The sequence below is a fragment of the Vipera berus genome (assembly GCF_964194415.1).
Source record: "Vipera berus genome assembly, chromosome: Z".
Classification (NCBI taxonomy): Eukaryota; Metazoa; Chordata; class Lepidosauria; order Squamata; family Viperidae; genus Vipera; species Vipera berus.
Window position 1 is genome coordinate 17326447 of NC_138205.1, and position 27571 is coordinate 17354017.

Genomic DNA, 27571 nt, shown 5'->3' on the forward strand with positions numbered 1-27571 from the left:
CTTATTTTTACAACGTGCCTCCTATCCTGTTTGAGGTATTGTTCAACTTTTGTGCGCTTCTGTTCCCTACAGTGCTCTGTTCAAAAGGGAACAGTCTTGTCAGTTTCACCCTTTTTCCTTTTATGTCTTTATCTCCACATCTTGGAGGAGCCTGAGGGAAAGCATTTTCTATTAGACCACCGAGTGAGTTCCTAACAGGGAGGAGATTCATAGCCAGATTCTTAATCCACAGTTCAGCCCCCTTAGCTGCTGCACTGTTAGGACTGAGAGAAGCAAGGCTGTTTCCATTAAGAAAAGATGTCTCTTCTGAGAGGTCATACACCAGCGAAGTACATGCTGGCATGCCCTGAATGCTGCCATATATATGGAAGCCAGGGTTAAGGAAATATGGAAGAACGTTATGTGGATGAGGTTCTGGTGGAGGAATTCTTTCTCATTATCCTACAACACACTGTTCTCTGCAAGTGGCATTTCAGTCTTAGCGTTCAGGCTTGTTTGTCACTGCAACAATTGTATTCATGGTATGTGCTGCAGCAAGTCCCCCTTAATATCCATATCTTATGTTGGTTGCTTAGAACAGAGGTCCCCAACCTTTTGGGCACCAGGGACCGGTCCCGTGGAGAGAGGTTTTTCCACGGACCGGAGAGTGCGTGGTTTTATGTGGTGCCTGCATCTCACGGATGGGGCTTGGCTTGCTTGTGCGGACCGGTGGCTGGCATGCCACGGCCCGCTACAGGGCCACGGACCGGGTGTTGGGGACCCCTGGCTTAGAATGTCTGCATAGAGGAGAATATGGAGAACTGCATAATTACAAAGATGATTAGGGGCCTGGAGGTTAAGACATATGAAGAACAGTTGCATGAATTGGGTATGCCTAGTTTAATGAAAAGAAGGACTAGGGGTGACATGATAGCAGTGTTCCAATATTTAAGGGACTGCCACAGAAAAAAGGAGATCAACCTGTTCTCCAAAGTACCTGCAGGCAGAATAAGGAGCAATGGATGGAAATTAACCAAGGAGAGAAGCAACATAGAACTAAGGAGAAATTTCCTGTCAGAACAATTCATCAGTGGGGTGAAGTTATGGGTGCTCCAACACTGGAGGCTTTCAAGAAGAGAATGGACAACCATTTGTCTGAAATGGTATAGCACCGTGGTGGCGAACCTATGGCACGCGTGCCACAGATGGCACGCAGAGCCCTCTGTGGGCACGCGCGCCGCTGCCCCAGTCCTAGGCCTTCAGCTGGGTTTTATAAAACCTTTTCGCTTTAGGCCTCCGCCGCCGTGGGCAAAAAAAAAAAGGTTCAGTCAATCAATTTCAACTTCTTGCGGGGAAAAAAAAAGATCTCTCAAAGTTGGAATTGATTGATTGAACATTTTAGTCCCATCCAGTTTGCCATTACCACCGCAGCCACACCCACCCAATGGGCCATGCCCACCCGGCACCCGACGATACATAAGTGGGTTTTGGGTTGCAGTTTGGGCACTCGGTCGCTAAAAGGTTCGCCATCACTGTTATAGGGTTTCCTCCCTGAGCAGGGGGTTGGACTAGATGACCTCCAAGGCCCCTTCCAACTCTGTTATTCTACAAACTGTATCTAAATAAAAATGAAGCTGAAGTGGTCTTTGTAGGCCCTTGTTGGCTAAATTTGTAAAAAAAAAATCTGTCTCTATAATGGATGAATCAGGAACATGAAAATTTTTCTTCAAGTCCAGTTTGGACTTACTGTGATACTGGGTCACCTTTGGGGACACTTAGAATAGTGTTCATTTCTGAAGTTAAGTTTGTTTCTTGAGCTTGTTTCCCTAGAATCAATTCCCATTGTTCCAGTTGTGCATCTTTTTTCTTCCAGATATTCCACTATAATAAGGTAACTCCAATCCTGTCAGAATGTTTCTGACCTGGAGGACAGTATCTTATAGCAAACCATCAGCTTCTTGAATTGAGTTAAATACGTTAGTCTAGAGCAGAGGTAAGCAACCTTGGCTCTTTTCTGACTCGTGGACTTCAACTCCCAGAATTCCTGAGCCAGAATGGCTCAGCTTGGAAACCTCTCCCTTTCCCCTCAGCATAGCTCACTCAGGAATTCTGGGAGTTGAAGTCCGCGAGTCAGAAAAGAGCCAAGGTTGCCTACCCCTGCTCTAGAGAGAATAGATAAAGCAAGACTCTTTAAACGCTATGCTTGTAAGCCCGTGTTTCTCAGTCTTGGCAATTTTAAGATGTCTGGACTTCAACTCACAGAATGCCCCAGCTAGCCGTGCTGGCTGAGGGATTCTGGGAGTTGATGTCTATGTGTCTTAAAGCTGCCAGGGTTGAGAAACAGTGCTGTAAACACACTATTTGCTCAGTAGGGAAATTTGACTGATGGCAGGACAGAGAAAAGAAAGTGATTCTGTTTACAACAGATTAGTAAGCTTTCAGATTCTGCTGCCACAAGTTTTGGCAATGGTGTATGACAGACGTAGATTTAAAAAAAAAAAGCAGAGAAAGCAACCTACGGAAATAGGCTTATCAGATACATCTGCAATCACTCCTTTCTACAGTTTATTTTGCTGTTGATTGGTATTACTGCAGCATTTTCCAGACTGTTACCTTTCAAATTTATTTCAACGATCTCCAGTCGACAAGCTAGATATTAGAGGAATTAAATCCAAGAGCAGCTTCATTATTATAATATCGTCTCGGGGCAAGAATGGAGAACCTGCTGCTCTTTAGATGTTTTAGACTAGAATTCCCAAAATCCAGTTGGCTGAAACTAATGAGAGCTGGATTTCAAATATTTTACAGATTACCAGATTGTTCTTTCCTGGTCCGATATTCAGGGCTTTTTTCCTCATAGAATGCTCAGAATGGAGTTCCGGCACCTTTTTTGGATGGAACCGTGTAGGGTAGGCAAGGCGGGTTGTATGACATGTGTGAGTTCTGGCACCTTTTTCTTTTACAAAAAAAGCACTGCCGATATTACAATTTTATCCAATTTATGCTTCATTTTTTGCTTCCACTGATTTTGGGGAAACTTGCGCTGGATTTACCTTTTCTCTCCGCTCCTTTTTCTAAGTCACTGGGACTTTAGAAAATGGGGATATTCCTGTTTATCTTTAATCAGTGGTCCGATATTATAAATATGGTAGCTACATTTTCTACTGTTCTCTGTTGGGTTTTTTCAGCAGTTGTAATCAATTATTGTTTTTTGTCTTTTAAATAAAGCACCATTTTCAAGACTCCCATCTATTCTTTTCCTTATCTTCAAAATAATATAGGAAAAACTGAGTTAATAGGATGGTGAATAATTGATTAAAAAATAAAAAATATATAATATATAATTATATATATAATTATATATTATAATTATAATAATTATAAATATATTATAATTATAATTATAAATATATAATTTATAAAAAATAAAAAATATATAATTATATAAAATTAGGGGAGGCTCCTGACCTCCCCCCCCCCCGCCCACAGTTAAGTAGCTCTTTTTCCACATAAAAGAATGAACTAGAGCGAAACATAGAGATCGGATACACACATCTGCATAATAGATCACTTAACTGAATATTATTCAAATTATCTCTTGTTTATAGTAGATTACCTCTGAATAAATATGGTTGCATTGTTGGCTTATTAGCCAGTTAATACATTCTTTCCTTGGAGAAACACTAATGTGCCCAGCAATTAATACAGTAGCATTTTCTTCTTCATGGTAATATTTTCAAGCAGGTATGTTGGTGCCTGTCAAACAGACATCAACTTTCTGTAAAGTAACGAAAATCCCTCTGCAAAAGAGGCCTAAGGCCTATACAAGCAGCAAGTATGGATTTATGCTCCTGTATCTGTGTCTGTGTGTTGATGGGTAGATATGTCTCAGTAGCTCTAGCAGCTATTGTGCACATTGAAGAATAACTCAAATCTTTTTGTGTGTTCCTCTGAATTCAGAGAGGTACCTAGGACTAAGCCTAAAACAGTTGGAAATAAGGTTTGAATTAGCCTTGATACTTGGCAAATTGAATCATTGATTTAAATTGCCTTGTTTTAAAATTGATCCACTTTGGCTGAGGCCAAGTGTTTGGGCCTGCACAGTAAATAACGATTCAGCTTTGTATGCTAGGAAGTTTTCCTTTTTCATTTTTTTGTTCCAGAAACCAGTCAGGAACTCTTCTTTTAAGAAGTGAGAAGAAAAGATTCCTAAATAACAGAAAACTGCTTTCCAAGTCACCGTTAAGCTTAAGTAAAGCTTGAGAGAGTTCCTCAAGCAGGATGTCATCTATATAATTTATTGTAGATCAAGAAGGATTTATAATTTCTGGATGAAAGCTGGGCTAAAATGCGGATGGTAAATTTGTGGCTCTGTGAATATTCACACAACCCAACCCATAATGAACCTTGTTATTTGCATAGCACACAGACCCATAAATGGAACAACTTTAGTTTGGCAAAAAGTGAATGCAGACATTTCAATAAACTATAGTTAAGTTAGCCATGGGTTTAGCATATTGTGTAAACACAAACAGTGTTAAAAGTGCTTTTCCCTTCTGTTCCTTTGATTGATGAAAACCATGAAGGCCTTTTTTCTGCAAAATGATAGTCTAGACAAATTAATGGTCAGTACTCAGATGGCCCAGCATTTTAATTTTTATTGTATGCTCATCTGCCAGATGCTTCATACTTGACTCTCAGTGGGGGATCTATAGTCTTTGGTAAATGCTAGAATGGTTTGGCCATGCACTGCTTCCTTACCAAATAAACTTCCCATTAAAATTTAGAATATTAGGAAACCACTAAATTGTTTAATAGAGTAGGTATAAGTAATTTAAAATAAAGATGTAACTAATTGCTTTGATAAGCAAAGTGGAAATCTCTAGCAAAATACCCCCCCCCAGTTCCTAAGTTTCATAGGGCTTATCCCACAGTGTATCATTTTCCAGTCCAGTGTCCTCCAGATGTGTTGTACACTTTCATAGTATCCACTGTGCGCTAACACAATGTTTGTCATCCTTGGTAATTTTAAGGTGTGCGGACTTCAACTCCCATAATTCCCCAGCTAGCAGGACAAACACCTCACTAACCAAATTGCCTCTTGATGGACAAATCACTCAGTTTTCTGAACAAAATCCTCCTTTCAGCCAGTTGTTTGTTTTTGTTTTGTTTTTTTGTTTTTTTGCTTAAATAGATCAGCTTTCTTCCGCAGCCTTTCCAAAGAATGGGAAAGCTCTCAGGATTTCATGCTATATAGCCCATACTGGCTGATGATGAATCCTGGGAGCTGAAGTCTTAAGATGGCTATATGACGTTAACCTGAATTTGTAAACTAACTCAAGAGGAATTGACCTGACTTCCTAACAGCAGTAATGTACAAAACTTGTCCGGTAAAGCTGGGAGATAAGAGAGATCAACACTTGCTAATGACAGCAAATGAAGCTGCTCTTAATGGTCTGGAACAACTATTGGGGAGATAAAAAAGGGGGGGGGATGAAAGCTTAGCTGTGTTCCTTCAGCGGCAGATTTCATGGTCCACTCTCCACCCCAGCTTCCTGTAATTAGCAGTATTTTGATGCTGCCTCTCAGCAGAGAGAGAGGAAGAAGAAGGGTTTGCAGAGCAAGAGTGCCCAGCCTGGTTGAAACCGTAGCTGGAAGATTCTTCTTTTGCAGAGACTGATTTTTAGAGGTATAAACACATTTTCCCCCATTAAGTGAGAATCTGGGCTATTTGGAAGTGGCAGCTCTCTAGCCGGGCTCACAGGACACACCAAGCTAAAGCCAGGTTTCATTCTTTGTATTTTAGTGCGTTGGGTGAACCAGGAAATGTGGTTTGCAAAACAGGTTTATACTTTAGAACAAGGGTGGGCAGCCTTTTTGCGGCTGGGGCTGTAATGGGTGAGGTGAGAAGCACAGTAGCTGGAATCTGAATTGCATTATACCTTTTTAGTCTCTCTCTCTCTCTCTCTCTCTCTCTCCTCAGAATGGGAGAAAGTTGTGATGTGTATTTCTGGCAACTGCAGTCAGTTGTGACTAACGGGGCTACTAAGGAGGGTTGTGGGGCTCTGTGTAAGTCTTTGGATCTCAAGGTTACCCGTTCCTGATTCAATGTGTTAGGTGCAGAGATGTGTAGGGAGATAAAAGAAATTGGAGGGGGGAAGGCTTTCCTGCTGTTTTCCTTTATATTTTTTGTTTTCTTTCCTAATGGATTATGGAATGTTGCTTGATTGTTTTTTAAAAGAAATGTTCCTATGTTGCCTCCTAATGTTTACCCCCAAATGATTTATGAAAACTATATAGTAAAACTTGTATGTAAGACTAATTACATTATCATATAGTACAATTATACTAGAGAGTATAACTCTGAAATACCAAATGTTAGAGGCATTGACATTTATTTTTACAGGAGAAGAAGGAAGGGCTCAGCCTATCTTTGATAATGGGTTTCCTTCCTCTTATTGATGTAGAGATTGCTGGATTGTGGCCTGTCCTTCACTAGTCCTCAAAACCCCGGGAAGGGGTAAACATTGGCAGTAGCATCCATTTATCTATGCTTGTAAAGGGTGCTAAACATAAGCATTTCATGTGTTCACATTCCCTTTTGCTCACCTCCCCCCAAAATAGAAAAGCTTCTGAATTGTTTTCTAGGAGTTTTATTTTTCAACACTTGTGGAAAGTTTACGTCCTTGGTTGGCTAAATGTGCATAATAGTAACTTATTTAGTAAACCAGGGTTAAGCAAGCCCGTATGTATAATGTGTGAATATATCTTGTGCTTGCTTTATTGTACATTCTTTCTCTTAACTCTAATTTGTTCTGAATAGATAGATATGAGTGAAGACAAAATTGTCTGCATTCAAAATGCAGCTAGGCCTTTGATTATCAGAGGCTGGGATCACTGGACTAAAATGTGGTTAGATAACTTGGCATAAAATGTATGAGCCTAGTTGCTGTGGTTTATGGATCACTATATTGCTCAAACTAAGGTTTGGTTGATTAGTCAATCATGGCTTCACCAGATTGTCCCAAGGCTTTGTGCTACTCTCAGATTTGTACATTAAGACCCTGTTTAGCACTAATTTGTTGAATAAACCACAATAGGCTGGGTTCTCACCACATACTAAGCTATCTAGACTGAACTATATTTTGGTCTAGCAGCCTGTTGTCTACAAACTCATATTCATGAAGGAAAAATTATCTGCATGGGATGGAGACAGAGATGGGAGAGCTGTTTTGGACTCAAAAATTCCCTTGACAAGTTTGGGATGGAATTCAGTTAGCAGAAAAGGAAAGTGCCCGAAAGATCAATTTCAAGAAATTTATGCCAAGCCAAGTGGAGAATTTGGGGAAAGAAATGGACTCTTAGCAGTCCCGATTCGATCTAGAACAGGGGTAGGCAACCTTGGCTCTTTTATGACTTGTGGACTTCAACTCCCAGAATTCCTGAGCCAGCTATGCTGAGGGGAAAGGGAGAGGTTTCCAAGCTGAGCCAAGCTGGCTCAGGAATTCTGGGAGTTGAAGTCCACGAGTCATAAAAGAGCCAAGGTTGCCTACCCCTGGCCTAGAACAAAATGATAGGATGGGCTGGTAATGGTATCTTCTGCTTATGCCTAAATCCACCAGATTTGAAAACTAGCAAAGCAGAGAGCAGCACACTGGGTTAATCTTATATACCACCTTTTAAGTTTAGGGACTTTAATTAAAAAAATGTATGGAGATCCACCTGATAGAATATTTCTCCAAGTATGAACTCGTCCAGTTGATCACTCCAGGACGTTACTGCATTTATGCAATAGGCTTTAGAGCCAAATTCTGAGAGACTTTCTAAAAAAGGGAAAACATCAACTTCATCCATGATATTTTGAGAGGGCCGGGGGAAGCAAAACTTGTTCAGCCAGGGAAATTAGTCCCTAATATACACCAGCCTTTCTCGCACAGGCACATCATGGTTTTTATTAGCACATCTTCAGTCAAGCAAAAGGGAGATGTCCCTTTGGTGGCCACCTGGAGGCTTTTCTCTTATCGCTGTCCAGAAAGCAAGCAAGCGGCTGTTCACACTGGAGATTGGAAGGCTTGCCAGCCTGATTCTCTGCCTAGCAAGGAAAGCTTAGCCTGCTCACTTCGGCATGGCCAGTGGCTTTTAAAAACACTGAAATCCTGCAGGGAAAAAGAAAAATACTGCACACGTGAGGGATGGTGACCTAGGCCTTATCTTGTGGTGGTGGGGAAACAAGCTAATGTTTTTGTGATGTTCTGTTCTTTACCCAATTCTGTAACAGCTGGATTTGTGCAGAACCCTGGGCTCCAACACTGGGTAATTCAGAGTCGAGTCGTCTAAGTAATCCTCGTAAAAATTGGGTTAAGTCCGTGAACCCTGGCTCAGTTAACTATGGATAAACATGTCTCAGAAATATATACGCTACAAATCTCTCATCTCCCCTCTGCCCCAATTGGCTGAGTTTGCAAAGAGCATTCAACATATGGCGGCCAGTTAGCATCATAGCCTGTTGAGTAAGCCCACCCACCATGGGGATCTGTGTAGACTTTTATCTCAAGCTTCCTGGTAGGGAAGAAGGTGAGGTTGGTCCCTCCTGCTAGCCATATATTTTCTCACCTTTATAGGAACCTGGCTTGGAGAGTAGGTCAACAGCAAGTGCCCAGGGGCCTCTAGGTAAGTGCAAGATTGATCTGCTCTCTTCAGAAGGCCCCAGGGCCTCCCAGCTAAAGCTGCTCTGTCGAATAACTTAGACTAGAAATAACAGCGGCTTGCTGATGCTTAAGATGTCCCTCGTGCTCCATTTGTAAATGTACTCAAGGTACGGCTTTCGGTTAAGATTCCTCTCATTTTCATCCTGAGTGTGGTTTGGTTTGGTTTGGTTTGTTGTTGTTTTTTTCTGACTGAGAAAGCAAGAAGTTTGAGCCGTGCAACCAGCTGCGCCATTTGCCCTTTTGAGAGGCCTTTTCTGAAGGACTAGTGAGATTTAATGGGCAACGAAGCCTGGAAGACGTTAGGGAGGCCAGTGGCAGAGTCTCTTTTTCCACTCAGGGTCTGTTTGGATCCAGTAGGTTAAAAGAAGCGCGAGCAGGGAGGGATCTTCAAACTTGGCCCTTTTATGACTTGTGGACTTCAACTCCCAGAATTCCTCAGCCAGCGTGCCTGGCTGAGGACTTCTGGGAGTTGAAGTCCACAAGTCATAAAAGGGTCAAGTTTGAAGACCCCCCTGGGCATGAGAAAGGAAAGGCACAGTCTCTCTCTTTAAGGCTCAAAAATGGCTTCTGTGACAGGAGGAGGGGGGCGGGCGGCGTTTTCTTCCTTGTATTTTTGCTCCTGAAAACGCACCTTCTCCCACTCCAAAAACCTCAGCCTGGCTGATGAGGTGAGATCAGCCCCCGAAGCTGAACGTAATAGTTCTAGAACAGGGGTGTCCCAACTTTGGCAAACTAGTGGGCCTCAGCTCACCGAATTCCCCAACCGTCATGGCCGGCTAGGGAATTCTGGGAATTGGAAGTCCACAGAAGTCTTTTTCAAGTTGCCAAGGTTGGACGCCGCCATTCTAGAGCAAAACCGGTTGGACCCAAAGTGAAGGGACAGATAGAAAATGGGAATGCTGTTGAAATCCATCCCCCAATCCCTCCCACCTAGGCGTTTTGTCGTGGGAGAAAAGGAGTGCCTTCAATCCCTCCGAAATAACCTCCCTGTTTTTCTGCCTTTCTACCCTCCCTCCCTTTCTCTGTGGACACTGGAGCTTAGAAATGTCAGGAGGAGAGCACCTTTTCTGAGAAACGCATTTCATTCAAAGGCCTAAGCTTTGCGAGTCGTAGTTCGTGCTTTTTAATAACATTCATTATTCAGGAAAGAGGCTACCAAGCTCTCCCTGATTTCACCCCCTTCCCCTCCTATCTTTGCAAACCTGTCTTTTCTTTCTCAGGTAGATTTTATAGATTTTCTTTTATTATTTTTATAGAAGTTCTATATCTTTCATTGACAAAACCACCCCCAACCCCCCCGGAGAAAAGTTTTCTGGGACATAGAACGGGAAAGTGCAGGTGGTCCTCGACTTACGACCACAACTGAGCCCAAAATTTATGTTGCTAAGTGAGACATTGGTTAAGTGAGTTTCCTTTCCCCACCCCTCCATTTTTACGACCTTTCTGGCCACAGTTGTTAAGTTAGCGATCTGGCTTCCTCGTTGACTTTGCTTGTCAGAAGATCACAAAAGGCGACCCCGGGACACTGCAACCGTCATAAATAGGAGTCAGTTGCCAAGCGTCTGAATTTTGATCACGTGACCACGGGGATGCTGCAACGGTTATATGTGTGAAAATGGTCGGGTTTTTTTCCCCCCAGAGCCATTGTCAGCTTTGAACGGTCGCTTAAACGAACTGTCGAGGACTACCTGTACCTCATCCCTGATTTTTCTGCTTTATGCTGCCGTTTTCAGAGTCGATTAGATGGGGGGAGGATAGTGGGAAAGTGGCCTGAGGGCACCTGCTTTTTTTCCTTTGCCTTATTTCTTGTAATTTTTTTTTCCCCTTTCTGCTTGTTCTCCTTAAAAGTGTCAACGCTCTATAAAGTATGAAGAGAGCCCCCCTATAGTGAAGGAAACATGGCAGATAAGAGGAAGCTACAAGGTAAGCTCCGCGGCTGGGCCAGGCGCCTGGTTCTCTTAGCAGAGGAGCAGAGGATCTGTTCACCTCGGCTTGACGCCGAAGAAAGAGGAGGACATTAAAAACTGAGCAAAAGGCAAACCAGGATTCTTACTTTTGTAGCTTTGAATACCTGGCACAGGACGCTGCAGTTTCCAAACGAGTGTGGAATTGGATCAGGGAAAGGGTGAAAAGAGTTAGGGGGTGTTTTTTTTTGGTTGATTTAGGAAACCATTAAAATGGGGGCAAAGGTGTTGGTATTTGGGAAGAAGGAGAAACAGGCAGCGTTTCGAAATTCCAATGGTCGTTTCTTCCCATTTTAGCTTCCAGGGAAGGGAAGGTATGAAGCTTTTAGTTTCTGCGATTTGCTTTCAACTAATTTATCTCCTCTCCCCGCCCCCGCCCCAATTCTTGCAGGTGAGATTGATCGGTGTCTCAAAAAGGTATCGGAAGGTGTGGAGCAGTTTGAAGATATCTGGCAGAAGGTGAGGGCTGCTGTCCTCTCTCTGCCCGGGTTCTGTCCAAACTTCTTGATTATCACCCCATGTAGTTTCTTATCCTAAATTTATTTTGGGGAAGGGAGGAAGAAGTTCACTTGCCTCCTGCTTTTCCTTTATCCAGTTTGATTTTCCCCTCCTCTACTCCAGCCTTGATCACATCATCTTGTTTTCTCTCTCTCTGTCTCTCTCTCTGTCTCTCTCTCTCTCTCTCTCTCTCTCTCTCTCTCTCTCTCTGTCTCTCTGTCTCTCTCTCTCTCTCTCTCTCTCTCTCTCCCCTACAGCTCCATAATGCAGCGAATGCCAATCAGAAGGAGAAATATGAAGCTGATCTGAAAAAGGAGATTAAGAAGCTTCAGGTAAGAATGAGCCAGCTTCAGTGTTCTTTGACACCCAATCTCAGGAGATTAGTTATGCAGACTAGTCTGAAATCCAAGAAAGGCAGATGGGAAGTGTAGATAAAAGGAGGGGGTGGGGAGTTGTCAAGTTGCAATGCAATGTTTCCATTCCTCTCTGGAGACTAAATCAGTCTCAGTTTGTCAAAGAGTCTTATTGCCAAGCGCCCGGGAAATCAAGGGATCCAGGCAGTTCCAATGGGTGTAAAGATTTATTCCAAGCTTTCAAGCTCTCTACAAGAATATGAACTATGGTAGTTCACAGGAATTCAAAGTGGGCTTAGATCTCTTGTGGGCAGGAAGGGATTCATGACCGATGACATATTTGATCCCTCCCTCGGGCTCAGCCTGGTCATCTCCTACAGGTCTAGAGGTTTCCAATTGTCAAATTGTTCTTTGACAATTCCCATCATTCTCCACTATTATTATTTAACTCAGAAGGGCTATTAATAAAAATTCAGATAAATAATAGAAGTTCAGGGAAACGTACGTTGAAACCATCACTCCCTACGTTTTTCACGAAAAACAACCATGTTGGAAAAAAGCAGAATCTTGAGCGACAAGAGAAAAGAAAAGGTAGCAAGCTATGTTTTGAGCTGCTGATTGCTTGGCTTCTAAATAGATGACAGTGAAATCCAGTAGTTGACTGGTAGTCCTTGACTTACAACCATTCGTTTAGTGACTATTTGAAGTTACAACAGCACTGGGGGAAAAAATGACATGACTGGTCCTTGCACTTAGGACTGTTGCAGCATTCCCACGGGCACATGATCATGAAAATGTGGGCATTTGGCAATCGGCGTGCATTTACGACGGTTGCAGTGTCCAGAGTCACATGATTGCTGTTTGCGATCTTCCCAGTTCACTTCCAGTAGGCCAAATCAGTGTGGGGAACTGGATTCACTTTTAACAGCCATGTGATTCACTGACCTGTACTGATTTGCTTAACAACCGTGGCAGAAAAGATCGTAAAAGTGAGTGTGATTCATTTAACAACTGCCTCACTTAGTTGTTGGTTAGAAATTCTGTCCCAATTGTAGTCATAGGTCAACTGCAGGTGGTCCTCGACTTACAACAGTGCATTTAGTGACTGGAAGTTCACTGTGGCACTGGAAAAAAGTGATTTATGACCGTGGCAGCATCCCCATGGTGATGTGATCAAAATTCAGATGCTTGGCAACTGGCTCATATTTATGACGGTCACAGTGTCCTGGTATCATGTGACACACACACACTCCTTTTGCGTCCTTTTGACAAGCAAAGTCAGTGGGGAAGCTAGGTTCACTTCACAACCGTGCTACTAACTTTAACAACTGCAGTGATTCACTTAATGACTGCAGCAAGAAAGGTCGTAAAAATGGCAAAATTCACTTAACAAATGTCTCACTTAGCAACATAAATTTGGGGTTCAATTGTGGTCGTAGGTTGGGAATTATCTGTACCTGTGTAGCATAGGGGTATAGAAATGAGTCCATACTCATTCTTTATGTGTGACCATTGCTGTAATCACAAGCTTTCCCTAATCTGATGTCACCCAGAAGTGTTGGATTTTGTATAATTACTAACCACCATGATGGTTGGCTGGCTGTGGATTATGGAATTCGAATTTGATATGTTTAGAAGGCATCAAGTTGGGTAAAGGCTGTTCTAAAAAGTTTCACTATTATGAGTGTTACTCTAGGGCTACTTTCTGCTGAGAAGATCTACTAATAAAGGGAACTCATTTGACCATGGAACCATTTTTCTCTTTCTGCAGAGATTGAGGGACCAGATCAAGACATGGGTTGCATCCAATGAGATTAAGGACAAAAGGCAGCTAATAGACAACCGGAAACTCATTGAGACGGTAAAAATCAAACTGAGAGAAAAGAATCTTATTAACCATTATGTAGTCAATGCCAAGCAAAATTTCAGGTAAAATTGATGTTTTTCAAGGAAACTCTGTGATTTTGGAAGCCTAAATGAACCAGGTTTAATTTTGTCCACTTTTAGGCTAGTTCTTACCAGCTCAGTCAGTTTTGGCACTTAAGACTTCTTGATATTTTTATGCTTAGCTCCTCCTTAACAGTGTTCCCATTGGCTGCTAGCAGTGTGACCTCATAAAGGTGAGCCACCTGGCCATCTCACGTATTACTTAAGCTGAGTAAGTGACAGAAAGGGGTTCTCTGTCTTTTCTACACAACCTTCCTTAGAGTGACAACATGGAGTAGACGGTAAGACCTTCTTAGTTTAAGGGTTTAACTGGTAGTGCTTATGGAAGGTCTTCTAAACTTTGAAATCGGAGGCTTTGAAATAAGGGACTTTGCAAAGATCAAGCTGTATCTTGTATTTCCTCGGCAACCTGAATCAGTAGACATTTTACACATTTTGGAGGGGGGAAGGCACTGTTGTCTTTTCCTAGCGTCAAATCCAAGCACTGTGATTAAAAAGCACTGATGGGTGGCGATCATCGGCATCTGAGGGGACAAAAAATGCATATTTGCTGCATCGTTCATGATTGGGGGTTCTCTGTGTTGCATGGCTCCATGTGACACTGCTTTGGGTATTTGTGGACAATACTCATTATTCAGTTGGTGATTGAAAATGGCTTTGTGTGCCTCACTTGTGTGTATATTGCCATCAGTGTCAGTATTCTATAGAATCAGTGAAATATAAAATATTAATTTTTAAAAAAGCATTTGAATTAGACAATCCGTGCCCTGTTGGGGAATTGTTTCAGATATACTTCCTTTCCTAAACGGAGAAGCAGAAAGAGTATGAGCAGACAAAAAAGCTGTGGGAGCAGGAGTGACTTCTGACTTCTTGCTCACTTTTCCATTGAGTTTGTGGGAATTTGGCAGGGAGCATCGGAAATTTTCCTTTCTTCTCTCCCTTCCCTGCTGCTCCTGGGTGGAAGAAGGAGCAAGGGATTGCGAGACTGGCTGGGAAACTGTTATGAAACGTGAAAAATGTCGATCTTTTTGAGTGCAGCAGCAGCAGCCAGTAGCATTGAAGCAGCTACAGTTTCCCCAAATTTCATTCCCCCAGGAGTCATGGGTCCCAGATTTTGGATACATTCTGTAAATTAGCCCATTTGAGGTACTTTGGTTCAAAAAATGTTGCAACATGATGCATCGTTTTGACTAATTAAAGGACACGACAGTGAGAGTATTAGTAGCATCTAAATGGGCCTAGCGAAACCATTTTTTTTTTATAACTTTCAGTTAGGAAAAAAATTAGTCCCGCTGTAATAGCACCATGTTAAATGAGATTCACTAGTTTGGGTTGGCCTGCTTATTTGAATAACTCAGCATTGTAGACAAAACAGGCTTATGAATTTTGTTAAGGAATTTACCACAACAGTTCAGGAGCCAGTATTTCTGGATAGGAAGAAATAGAGTGACTCTTTATGATTAGAAGACTAAGGTACTGAATTCAAGGATGGGCAGTAGAATTTTATCTCTGGACAAGATTCCTCAGCAGGATTCCCTTGTTTTTTTAGAGCCAACTTTCATCACCTCCAAGCAATATCAGGTTAAGGGTGGTTTTGAAACCTAGTGGCAATCAAATAGAACATTAGAATTGAAAGCAAAATTACCTTCCAAGATGCAGATAAGGAAAAGCCATTTTACATGGTCTGAGATCTCCCACTTGTCTGCTCTGCAAACATCCTAATTGCTGCTTCTCTTTTCCGCAGCATTCAACTTCTCCTCAGCTGGTCAGGAATCTCTCCAACTAATAGGAGACTGCAGAAATCCACATCTAGTTAATCCTGTGTCCCTCCCCACATCCTAGCGCTGTGGTAGCGAACCTATGGCACGCGTGCCACGGGTGGCACGCAGAGCCCTCTCTGTGGGCACGCGCACCATCACCCCAGTCCTAGGCCTTAAGCTGGGTTTTATAAAACCTTTTCGCTTTCGGCCTCGGCCGCCATGTGCAAAAAAAAAAGGTTCAATCAATCAATCAATGTCAACTTCTCGCGGGGAAAAAAAGATCTTGCAAAGTTGGAATTGATTGATTGAACTTTTTAGTCCCACCCAGTCTGCCGTTACCACCGCAGCCACCCCTACCCAATTGGCCATGCCCACCCAGTGGGCCACACTCACCCAATGGGGCACGCCTACCTGGCACCCAACAATACATAAGTGGGTTTTGGGTTGCAGTTTGGGCACTCGATCTCTAAAAGGTTCGCCATCACTGTCCTAGCGTTTCTTCCCACCTGCCCAGTGATTTTCAACCAACCAGACTGGTCACCATGAGGGGGGGGCGGGGGAGGTATTCATTTGTGAAAGAGAAAATGAGAGCTTGTAAAAGGAGAGCTTAGTAGTATCTCAATGGCTTAAACTTTCCTGAGGATGTAGAATTTATGGGAGATGCAGTGAGATGCAACCACCAGCTCAGACTCCAGAATTCATTCTGCAAATTCATTCATTCTGTCTTTGTGGTGACTTTGCTTATCCTGAAACAGAGCCAGAAGTTAATTGCAATGGAAGGAAGTATCTGTGGGTCAGGGTTGAACTGTGGGGTCCTTGGTGCTCTCTGAGCTTGGTTGTTTGCAGATGTTTCAGTCCCCAACTCGGTAACAACGGTGTGGATGTTGCCTAGATGGGCAATGAAATGTCTGCAGGCAAACATCCAAGCTCAAAGAGCACCCAGGAGTCCCTATAAATTAATTGGTTCTGCTGCTCAGTGCAAACAGTGGCGGCGTATATGTTCGCACAACTTCTGAAAGTTTGAAAGTGGCACAGCTAACAAGATATGGGGGAGCCCTGTGATTTGATGACTGTAAGCATTCTGGGTTTTCTCACCCTACTTTCAGATCAAAAGTTGTGGTTGAAGTTATGTTCATCAGAGCACTTGATTTTTCGGTTTGTTGCAGCGTAGACGTGCATTTCCATGGAAAATGCCCGCTAGGAGCTGGATTTTGAGCCCTCCTGGGAGCTGTTTCCTGCTTTGCATGAACTCACTGAGACTTGTAACCTCTTTTTCCAGCAAATGGAGCGGTTCAAGGTAGTGGAACGTGAGACCAAGACAAAAGCCTACTCCAAAGAGGGGCTGGGCCTCGCCCAGAAAGTGGACCCAGCCCAGAAGGAGAAAGAGGAAGTTGGGCAGTGGCTGACGGTGAGAAACGGGGGGCGGGGGGGAAGACGACTGGATTGGATGGCAAAGCAGCTTCTGGAGAAATTGGGGAGCAGAACTAATTTCCCCAACCTTAAATTCAAAATATAATGGGTCCATATTAGAAATTACTCGTGTGACTTATCGGAAGTTACTAGGTAGGGCAAAGAGCATCCTGAAACACTGTAATTTTGCTGTGGTTGATGGTCTTCAGGTCTGAAAGAGCCCTTTCCCTCATCCCCAGCTCTTAAGGTTAAAGGGTGAACCCGGAATTTTTGTTCTTCCAAGAACTAGGTTCTTGTGCGTATTTTGGTGGTTTGGTGGCAAAAAAAGTCTCATGACAACCTGAAAAGAAATTCTCTTGCCTGAATAAGGAAGAAGTTCTGGTGATGATGACCCTTGGCTAAACAGTTGCACAATGAGAAGAAGGCAGTCATAGCTTTGAACTCATTGAATGCAGAACAGAGGTTGAAGCTGGCCATAGAATCATAGTGCTGGAAAGGATCTCGGAGGTCCATCTGGATCTCTCTTCTCCTCTGAGCCCAGAGGCAGTTTCTTCAACTCAGTTCATATCAGTTGTCAGTGACCAAACACATGTAATTTGGGGGAATAGGTCTGGGGTTCCATACTGTTGGAAAAATGGCAGTTTGTTAACAGAAGTTGGGGATCTCCATCTCTTGGCCCACTAATCCTTTTATTAAAAAAGAAGAAGAAGAAATTGCATCGATTAGGAAAACTAATAATTTGAATTACAATCTGGCCTGGTTTTCCAAAAGCTAAGAAGCAATTTACAAGAGCTGGTTTCTGTTCAAGCTCGGAAATGGGAAAAACCGAAAATGTTTGACCGTGAAGGTGGTGACTAACAGGATTTACCTTTGCGTTAGGCCAGACATGTCAAACACAAGGCCCGGGGGCCAGATCCGGCCCACGAAGTGGTTTCATGTGGCCCGCAAAGCAACCCTGGAAACAGTGAGGGAACGGCCCCCACTGCCTTGGCTCTGGCCCAGAGACCCTCCTTCTGCCAGAGACCCTCAGATCTGTCCCACTCCTGCCCAGGCCCCCATAGGCACCTTTGATGCAAACGATGTAGAGCTGGCCATGCCCACCCAGTAGGCCATACGCACTTTAGCCACGCCCACCCAGTAGACCATGCCCACCCAGGCCACACCCACCCGCCCCCCTGAAGGCAACCGCAATGCTGATGCGGCCCTCAATGAAATTGAGTTTGACACCCCTGCGTTAGGCCTTTGGAGTGTGCTCCAGACAAACGATAGTGCCAGTTAAACACAGGTTTGTGTAAATCCTTCTTCCAATGCAGGAAAAGCAAGCTCAAGTGGCACTCGGCTGCAACCTTTGTGCACACATGTGCACAGTTACTCATTTATTTCTATATTGCACAACACAATCATGCCCCTAACGGCTTACCCAACGTAATGGAGCAGAGGAAATAAAAATAGTGTCAGAAGGGATGAACGTGCAACAAGGACTGATATTGACGAGACCAGCATCTCCAGTTAGTTAGTGTTAATATTGGACCCTTCTGGCTATAGACAATGGAAAGAGACTGGTTAGGAAGAGCTGCAAGATCCATTGGCCAAATGGTAGTTTATAGCTCTTGAGATCCTGGCATTGGCAAGCTGATTAATGCACATAGTTTTTTTAAAGAATGCCATCACAAACAACTGTAAGGAGCTGGCTGCTTTTAGTAATACCTAATTGTCACCATCTGTGCTTTCTTTATTCTGTAGTTAAAGGAGAAAGAGAAACACAGCTCAGAAGGAAGTTAAATGAAGAAAACACAAAACACCTCCCACATACATATACACCTACAGACATGCAAGTAGAAATGGTAGAATACAATAGACCAGAAATAAAAAAAATCTGTCGCTAGTATTCAAAATGGCCCAGTGCCCTGCAGAAGCCTCATCAGGAAACAGCCTCTGCATTTCATCAGATCTATGGCCCAGGAAATGTTATTCTTAAAATAAATCGGATGGTCTTTTTAAGGAGCCACCAGAGACTTTTCTATTGTACAAAGGTGTGCTATGTGCTATTATTGTGTATTAAGATTACCCAGCAAATGATACGGATAAAACCTCTCTTAGAAAATAGACCGTAGGCAGGAAGTTAGTACAATTGCAATTCTGAAGAAGGTGAAACTTCCAACTGGCACACAAGGTATTTCACCTTATGCTCTCAACCTTTCGCAGATCTCCCGGAATTTCGGGGACTTTCTGTTGGAAATTCCAGGCTGTAGATTCTTTTTTTTCCCCACCATTGGGTGGTTGGCAGTGATCTGCTTCAAGGGTTATTTGTATGTCTCCTTAGTTGTTATTACTACCCTAGTTACTCCTTTTTTTCCCTGCATAGCTAAATAGCCTTGCAAGTGTGTTTGCCTATGTCACCACTGTCTGACTGGATAATGATCTGTCTTGCTACCTCTCTCCACCCTCCCTTCCTCCCAGAATACAATAGACACCTTGAACATGCAGGTGGATCAGTTTGAGAGCGAAGTGGAGTCGCTCTCGGTCCAGACGCGCAAGAAGAAAGGAGACAAGGATGTGAGTTGATGAAGTGTCTCTTTAGAAGGCTGTGCGTATGACGCATTGGGGATTAATGAATGGAGCAGTCCTGTGGCTTCCTATATTAAGGTGTTCTGGTGTTGAAAATCCAGGCATTTGAGGGTTTGTCAAATCCTTTATTGATTAGATCCAATCCTTCCTTTCACTCAGGAGCTCAAGGCAGTGTATTGGGTACTTCTATTTTTCCCCCCACAGCAAAGAGCCCTATGAGGTGAGCTGGGCTGGAGAGAGAGAGAGAGAGAGAAAGAGAGAGAGAGAGAGACAGAGAGAGAGAGTAACTGGCCCAGGATACTCGAAGGAACTTCCGTGGCTGAGGCTGGATTAGAAACTGGGTCTCCTTGAAATCAGTCCAATATCGGAGACAGGTTAACTGAATGATGATTTGGCCGTCAACTTGCATTGCAAGTGGGTAGCCTAAGTTTTGTGTCCGAGCTGGACTTAGCATTTCAGAACAGGATGCGAAATTGGCAATTGTTTCAGAGGCATGTTTTACCTGTCTTTTTTTTTAATTCTTTCTTTCTTTCAAAAAGTTGAGCAGCCAATAACATTTCTCCCAGCCTTTTCCAATGTTGTCCTCTCCAAAGACTGGAGAGAGAGAATTCCCCTTCTAGGAGTTTTGCAGCACCAACGCATGGGGAGGGCCCGAGGCTGGGAAACGGTGCATTGTAAAAAGGTCCACCTCCGCATCCCGACCCAAAGAGCAGGAATTCCCCGTCAGAACTCAACAAGCCGCATGACGACTCGGCCCAGCGTTTCTCATCCCTTGGCCACTTTTAAGATGTGTGGACTTGCAACTCCCAGAATCCCCAGCCAGCATTTTAAAAGCGGCCAAGGTCGAGAAACGCTGGCTTAGTGTGTGCCCTCTGTCCTTCCCACGCAAACAGAAGCAAGACCGGATCGAGGGCCTGAAGCGGCATATTGAGAAGCATCGGTACCACATCCGGATGCTGGAGACAATCCTGCGCATGCTGGACAACGACTCGATCAACGTGGACTCTATCCGCAAAATCAAGGACGATGTGGAGTATTACGTCGATTCTTCGCAGGACCCCGATTTTGAGGAGAATGAGTTTCTCTACGATGACCTCGACTTAGAAGACATTCGTAAGTGTTACCTCCTCTGGGTGGACAGTTGTGCGGGAGATTACAGCTGAAGGGGTTGCAACAACATCAGCTCCATTTCCCTCCCCTTAAAACTCGGGACCTTGTCAAAGTAAAGGCAGCATCTGCCTTCCTCGGAGCTCCCTATGTTTCTCCCAATGTTCCTGGCAGATTCCCTCCGAATTCTTGAACGGCAGTCAGGACTTGTACATTCACATTCCATTCCAACGGCTGTTAAGCAAAATGGTCACTAAGTGAATACTTAGATGCTGTTTGCTGTCATCTCTTTCAGATAAAATTCTCTGAACAGTGTCGTGTGTCTGACCTGTTTTTTCCCCCCTCCACACAGTTTTTTGCCTCCTCACAGAATGGAGAGAGAGCTGAAACAAATGGTTTCTTGCTGAGCTCCCTTTGTCCCCAGCCCAGTGTTTCCCTAAAACAGTGTGTGTGTGTGTGTGTGTGTGTGTGTGTGTGTGTGTGTGACTTCAAACTTGGGCCTTTTATGACTTGTGGACTTCAACTCCCAGAGTTCACGCTGGCTGAGGAATTCTGGGAGTTGAAGTCCACAAGTCAGAAAAGGGCTGAGTTTGAAGACCCCTGCCCTAAAACCTGCTAACTGCAAACTAACCAGCTCAGTTCTGTGATCTTAATTAGCTGATTGGAACCTAAAACTGACCAACTCTTAGATCAGTTTCGCACTGATGGCTTTTGTTGTTAGGCACACCGGTGGGAAAATGTATTTTTAATCCTGTTTATTACTATTGTATTTGCAAATAGTCGCCAAGGAGGACAGTTGCAGAATAAGGAGTAGCTGTGATTTTTGCTTAGTTGTCGGAATTAATTCATTTTTCCCTCCAAGAAATAAGGGGGGGGGATTCTCTAAAACAACCGAGCTTTCTGGCCTTAGCTCTCCTTTCATTTTTATGTACAGGTGATTCTTGACCTACAACCACAGTTGAGCCAAAAATTTCTTCTTGTTAAGTGAGTTTTTCCCCCCCTCATTTTACAACCATTCTCGCCACAGTTGTTAAGTTAGTAACAGAGTTCTTAGGGGACTGTGGCTTCCTCGTTGACTTTGCTTGTCAGAAGGTCACAAAAGGTGAGCACCTGACCCCTGGACACCGCGACTGTCATAAATAGGGACCGGTGGTCAAGCATCCCAAATTTCGATCGCATGACCAGGGGGGATCCTGCACTAGTTGCAAGTGTGAAAAACGGTCGTAAGTCACTTTTTTGGGGTGCTGTTGTAATTTTCAACAGCCGCCAAACAAGCGGTTGTAAATTGAGGGTTACCTGTTACGTTAAGTGTGATCCGTGCAGGTAAGACACTGGTTAGTCTTTCAAGTGCAAAAGACCTTGAGGATATAGACAGACCTCCAAGTGGCCTCAACGTCTTCAAAGAAAAACACAAGGCCAGTTGCCTCCTGCAAAAAAAGCACCTTTGGGACAACCGTGAGCCGGTTGACTGAGAATCTCTACGGACAGCTGGCCATAATGTTTCCGCCTGCTTGCAGAAATGTCCCTCTTCATTTGCTCTTCTTCTTGGTCTTCCAGCACAGGCACTGGTAGCCACTTCCCCACCCAGCCATAGCCACATGGAAGATGAGATGTTCAACCAATCCAGCAGCACCCCCACATCGACCACATCCAGCTCCCCAATCCCACCCAGCCCTGCAAACTGCACAACGGTAAGGAGGGCCCTTTGTGAGGATGGTGAAGGAACATCCCTGGGTCCGTGGGGATGAAGCATTCACGTGTGAACTGATGAGGGCTTCAGGAGGTCAGCTGGCCATCTTTATTCACGGGGGAAGCATCTTTTCCTGTGCCGATGCTTTAAAGATGCCTTTGAGTTGCCCTCGGGGCCCGCTAGCTGCATCCACCCAGTTCACACAGCAAGATTACAAATGCGCGTTGCCATTGCCACCACCTGGGAGATGCTGGTCTGTTTGGCCAGTCTATCCAGTTCCCTCAAATACCCAGACGGTCCCCCTCCAAATACGAACCAGGACTGAACTGGCTTCCCATCTCAAGACAAGTTGGTTAAGATGCTGCTTTGTGCTGAGATACTCAACCTTTTTTTTCTTCTTCTCCTTTTTAGGAGAACTCCGAAGACGATAAGAAACGAGGACGGTCAACAGACAGTGAAGTCAGCCAAGTGAGTTTGAAAGCCTGGGTTCGTCATGACGAAAGAGGCTGGAAACTGTCTGTTTTGATTAAGGGGAAAGATGTTAGGACTCTTTAAGGCCTCTTTTGTGGAGGAAGAAGTGCTGGACCTGGTTAGTTAGAGCTAACTATGGCGGATTGTTTCTGATAGTACAGTGTGATTTTAATGACTGAGCCACTTCTCGAATTAGCTCGGAGAAATTGAGAACTACGTCCGTATGAGATCTCTTTGCATGCAGAAATATTGCACGTTGAGGCACCGTTTCTCTCTTGGGCCTATTTGCACCTGCTTCTAAGAGCCAGGCGATATTAATGTGGGAATGCATTTCACTTGACCAATTCCATGTATGAATTTCAAAGTTAGGTAGCTCGGTAAGAGCTGTACGTCAATAAGACTGAAATGCTTCGCTTGGCTATTTATGAGAAAGGACAAGGGAGTCAGAATTTGGAAACTATAGAGCAGGGGTCTTCAAACTTGGGCCTTTTATGACTTGTGGACTTCAACTCCCAGAATTCCTCAGCCAGGCACACGGTGCCAACCCGTGGCGTAGACAAACAAACGAGCAATCTTTCCTCTGTTCCATCCTCTCTTCTGCCTAGTCCCCAGCAAAGAACGGTTCAAAAGGCCTCCACAACAACCACCACCAGCCACCTCCTCCCACCATCCCTCCCAGCTACTCGATGGGCAGCAGCTCGAGCACATCGTCCTCCCTGGGCAACGGGCCCGCCTCCAACAGCAACGGAGCCATCGCAGGCAGCGGGAATGCAAGCAGCAAAGCCAACCCTCCGGCAGGGCACGCCCCGACCACCCCAACCCCTTACGCGCAGGCTGTGGCGCCCCCGCCCCCCAGCACCAACGCCTCACAGCCCCGGCCTCCCAGCACCCAGCAGAACGCCAGCAAGCAGAACGGGGCAACCAGTGAGTGAGCTGCGGACGGCCTCCGGGGTCGCAGGGGGTGGCTGCTCTCCCGGGTCTCCCGCGCTCCCTGGGATGCGGAACCTGGTGGCCTCTGAAGAAGCGTCTCGCCCTTGTTGGGACACCTGGGCGATCTTTCAGTTGTACCGGTAGTCCTCGACTTACGACCCCAATCGAGCCCAAGTTTTATCGTTGCCGAGCGAAACGTTTGCGAAGCGAGCTTTGTCCCATTTTACAACTTGCCTTGCCATGGTTGTTAAGCCAGTCGTTGCGTTTGTTAAGTTGGCAACGCGGCGGTGAAGTGAACCTGGCTTCCCCATTTGCCTTTGCTCGTCAGAAGGTCGCAAAAGGAGGGGGGGGGAATCACACGACCCCGGGACACTGCAACCGTCATGAGTCAGTTGCCGAGCATCTTTGAATTTTGATCACGTGACCACGGGGATGCTGCAACGGTGCCAAGTGTGAAAACCAGTTGTGTCACTTTTTTCCAGTGCCGTTGTAACTTAGAACGGTCACTCAACAAACTATTGTAAGTCGAGGACCACCTGTATAAAGTGGTCCTCGACTTACAACTATAATTGAGCCCAGAATGACAGTTGTAGGTCATTGCAGTCATACGTTGAGACATCCACGTGACCAGACTCAGTTTTGCAACATGTTTGTTTTTTTGTTTTTTTTTGCAGCAGCGGTTTTTAAATGAGCACTGCTGTCACTTAAGTGAACGCCACAATAGTTAAGCAAATCCATTCCCCCCCCCCCCATGGGTGTTTTTTTAACTGGAGAAAGGAAATAGCAGAAAGCAGCAAAAAACATAAATTGTGGGTCCTGTGACTGTGGGATGCTGCAAACGGACATAAAAGGACATAAAATTCCATCATGTGCCCGCAGGCGGGTATGTAGCCGTTATAACTCCGCAAACAGGTTATACGTTGCTCTGGGGAGGCCCATTGTAATTTCAGATGGTTATTAAGCAGTCGGTCGTAAGTCGAGGAGTGCTTGTATACAGACTGTTGATTTACCTGAGAACCACTCTTCTGCAGTCGGCTGTCCTCCAGATGTGTGTGGGATTCAACCCCCATAAATCCTGTCAGGCTTGGCGAATGCGTTGAGGTCAGCCAGCTGTGGAAAAAGCTGGCGTGGGATAAGCAAGGAATCAAGAGGGGAGATCCAGAGCTTCATGTTAGAGAGAATTTAGCCTGCCTCTCTCCTGCCAGGTTACAGCTCCGTGGTAGCCGACAGCAGCTCAGATTCGACACTAAGCAGCGGCAACCAGTCGTTGCCTAACCAGACAACGTCACACAATCCACCCAGTGCTTCCACGTGAGTATCCTCTTCCCGGGTTTTTCTGTGTCCTCTTCCTTCCTCTCAATAGAACTTTTTTCCCTATAAGCCCGGCAGCTGGACCCAGTAACCGCAGCCAACACCAGCACCAGCACCACCACCACCATGTTTTTTTTTCCAGGCTTAGATTCAGCTTTTAACGTGTTTTAAGTTCTAGGTAGTCCAGGGTCCAAATAATTCCCAAAATAAAATTTGTTCACGTTAACCCTCGGGAACTGAGAAACAGCTTCCGACATTTTGCTACTTTCTTCTGTCCCCTTTGAAAATACCATCCGGTAGGTTCCCCCACTCCCTAACGTTCCCTTTCTAGACAGGTTTTTCAAGAGCATTTTGCTTTTTAACCATCATCCTACAGTTTGGGAATCATTCCTTGTCTGGTATAGCTGCAGAACATCTACAGTAGAGTGAATAGCCTCAAGTCAGTTTTTGCTGGATTGCTGCAAAGTCGTTAATAGGCAAACATGCCAATTATTCCTCAGAAATAAGAGGATTTTCACCTCCGTTTGAAATTGTAGCGTGCGTATGCAGCCTGGAACGTGAATAACTTGGAGAAAAGGAATATTCATAAAGAGGGGGATTTAGCTCAAGCGGTGGTTGTTCAGTCTGGTTCCTTTGCCAGATCCATGCTAGCGAGGGACAGATGCTCCTTGACTTACCACCATTTCTTTAGCGACCATCCCAAGTTACAACGGCACTGAAAAATTGATTTACAATTGGTCCTCTCACTTATGACCATTGCAGCATCCCCACAGTCACATGATTAAAATTCTGGCACTTGGCAACAGGCGTGTATTTTTTTTCCCACAAGAGTTCCAGAGTCCTGGGGGTCATGTGATCACCCTTTGTGACCTTCCCAGCCAGCTTCCAACAGGCAAGCCAGATGCACTTAACAGCTGCATGATTCACTGAACAACAACCATGGCAAAAAAAAAACGTAAAATTGGGCATGCTTAACGGCCATCTTGCTTAGTAATGAATATTCCGTCCCAACTGTAATCGTAAGTCGAAGCAGAGGTCCCCAACCTTTTGGGCACCAGGGACCGGTTCCGTGGAGAGAGGTTTTTCCGCGGGCCGGAGGGGGCACGATATTGAGTGCTTGCCTGCATCCCACACATGGGGCTTTTGCTTGTTTGTGCGGACCGGTTGCTGGCACGAGGAATACACTAATTGGCAGTTGTAGTTATTTCTTTTTAAAAATCTTATGGCTCTTCTGACTCTTTTTCCCAAAGAAACGGGGGTCAAGCTACCCCAAGAAACATCTTTCCCTTGCTTCATTCTGACAGGAAAGAGCCCAGTGCGGTTCCTCAGCCATCAAGTGTCGGCAACAGCACTGGATCCAGCCTCCTGGTGCCTCTGACTGCCAACCCACCTGCCTCACCCACACCCAGCTTCTCCGACAGCAAATCTGCCCAGACGTTGCTCAACGGGCCACCCCAGTTCAGCTCCACACCTGAGATCAAGGTTAGAAGCCCTCCGGGTCCTTTGTGCCATACTCAAAGCCTTGCTGTGGCTTGCACAGAAGACAGTTGAGCTGGGAGAATTTTCAGAACCTGAAAAATAGCCATCTGGGACCCACCAACAAGGCCTGTGCTAGAACCAGAGTTTTCTAACTCGTTAATCAGTTGGGCCGGTGTTAGGGTGAACAAAAAGTGTTCAATTGTTTAGGCGTTTGGAGTTAAAACAGGGACAGCACAAGGTTCCAAGAATAGTTTGGGGATAGGGACAATAAAATGACAAACCTAAAGGAATTTAAAACTTTAAATGGAGGGGAAAAAAACCAGTAAATGAGCTGGTGATGGTCGGCTAGGAAACAGGTTGAGTTTGCGATACACAGCTAGATAAAGCTCTCAATTCTGTGAGGATTTTTTGGCCGTGAGTGAAACTGCGAAAAAGCCAGATTCCTTATCAGGCATCACTAGGAATAAAATGAGATGCTAAACTGCCCATTTCTTAATTCCCCTTATAGTGTTCATTTCCAAGCATCGTGGGCTGAAATTGGTACCGCAATCCGAGCAAAAAGGGAAATGAGCAAAATAATACAGTTTTCCAAGCAGAAGTAATAGCATGTTGTTGTTTTAACGAGAGAGAGGTAAAGGAAGTGTAAGGGAGGACACAGAATGTATAAAACTCCACAAGGCGCGGAGAAAAATGGATAGAGAAAAATCTTTTTATCCCTTTCCCATCGTATTAAAACTTACATCCTTTCACTGAAGTTGAGCGGTAAGAGACATAGGACAAGTTTTTTTTTTAAATCAACGCATAGTGGAATTGACTGCCACAAACTGTAGCTTTGAAAGAGGTTAAATGAAAAGGTAAACATATCAGTGGCTGCTGGCCATGATACAAAATGTATTTCCTTCAGAACCAGGGGCAGCGTGTTTGTGGGTCTTAATTACCGGGGAAACGCAAGGATACTTTTGTTCTGATTGCCTGCTGAGAATATCTCAAAAATATTTCTGGTTTGTCCTCCTGGACATTGCGAAGGCCTTTGCTGTGATTCGGCATGGCTTAGAGAACCCCTTGGGCTGATACACGGAGTTGGACTTCTTGCATGTTAGCTGTTCAGCAGCTCTGTAAGGCTTGCAAACCAGAGATTGGCTTGAGATCTCCCACAAACTTTGCTTATTCACTTTGTTTTTCAGCAAGAGTTCTTAAAGACATATGTGTGCCACCTTTCTCCATTACCTCCTTTCCTATGGGTCTGTCTTTTGTTCTGTAGGCGCCTGAACCTCTAAGTACATTGAAGTCCATGGCTGAGAGGGCAGCGATCAGTTCTAGCATAGAAGACCCCGTGCCATCTCTTCACCTGGCTGAAAGGGGTAAGTGAAAAAAGGGACATCTCCTCCCTCAAGCT

General features: G+C 44.6%; 1 protein-coding gene across 4 annotated transcripts in view; it reads left to right on the forward strand.

Annotated features, from left to right (window-relative positions):
• Positions 1–27571, forward strand: part of LOC308677986 (CCR4-NOT transcription complex subunit 3-like) — a gene marked incomplete at its 3' end in the record, with an annotated part of 41557 nt that overhangs the window by 3486 nt on the left and 10500 nt on the right. For 2 of the 4 annotated variants that reach the window (XM_081344753.1, XM_081344751.1), the window contains exons 2-15: positions 8601–8649; positions 10536–10610; positions 11043–11110; positions 11407–11481; positions 13274–13363; positions 16489–16617; positions 19080–19175; positions 20081–20300; positions 21852–21985; positions 22396–22452; positions 23061–23379; positions 24591–24696; positions 26001–26178; positions 27437–27536. In XM_081344753.1, coding sequence (XP_081200879.1) covers positions 10586–10610; positions 11043–11110; positions 11407–11481; positions 13274–13363; positions 16489–16617; positions 19080–19175; positions 20081–20300; positions 21852–21985; positions 22396–22452; positions 23061–23379; positions 24591–24696; positions 26001–26178; positions 27437–27536 — 1597 coding nt within the window. In that variant the 5' untranslated portion in view covers positions 8601–8649; positions 10536–10585. The remainder of the gene's footprint in view (positions 1–8600; positions 8650–10535; positions 10611–11042; positions 11111–11406; positions 11482–13273; positions 13364–16488; positions 16618–19079; positions 19176–20080; positions 20301–21851; positions 21986–22395; positions 22453–23060; positions 23380–24590; positions 24697–26000; positions 26179–27436; positions 27537–27571) is intronic. The other 2 variants (XM_081344754.1, XM_081344752.1) reach the window with 2 other exon arrangements.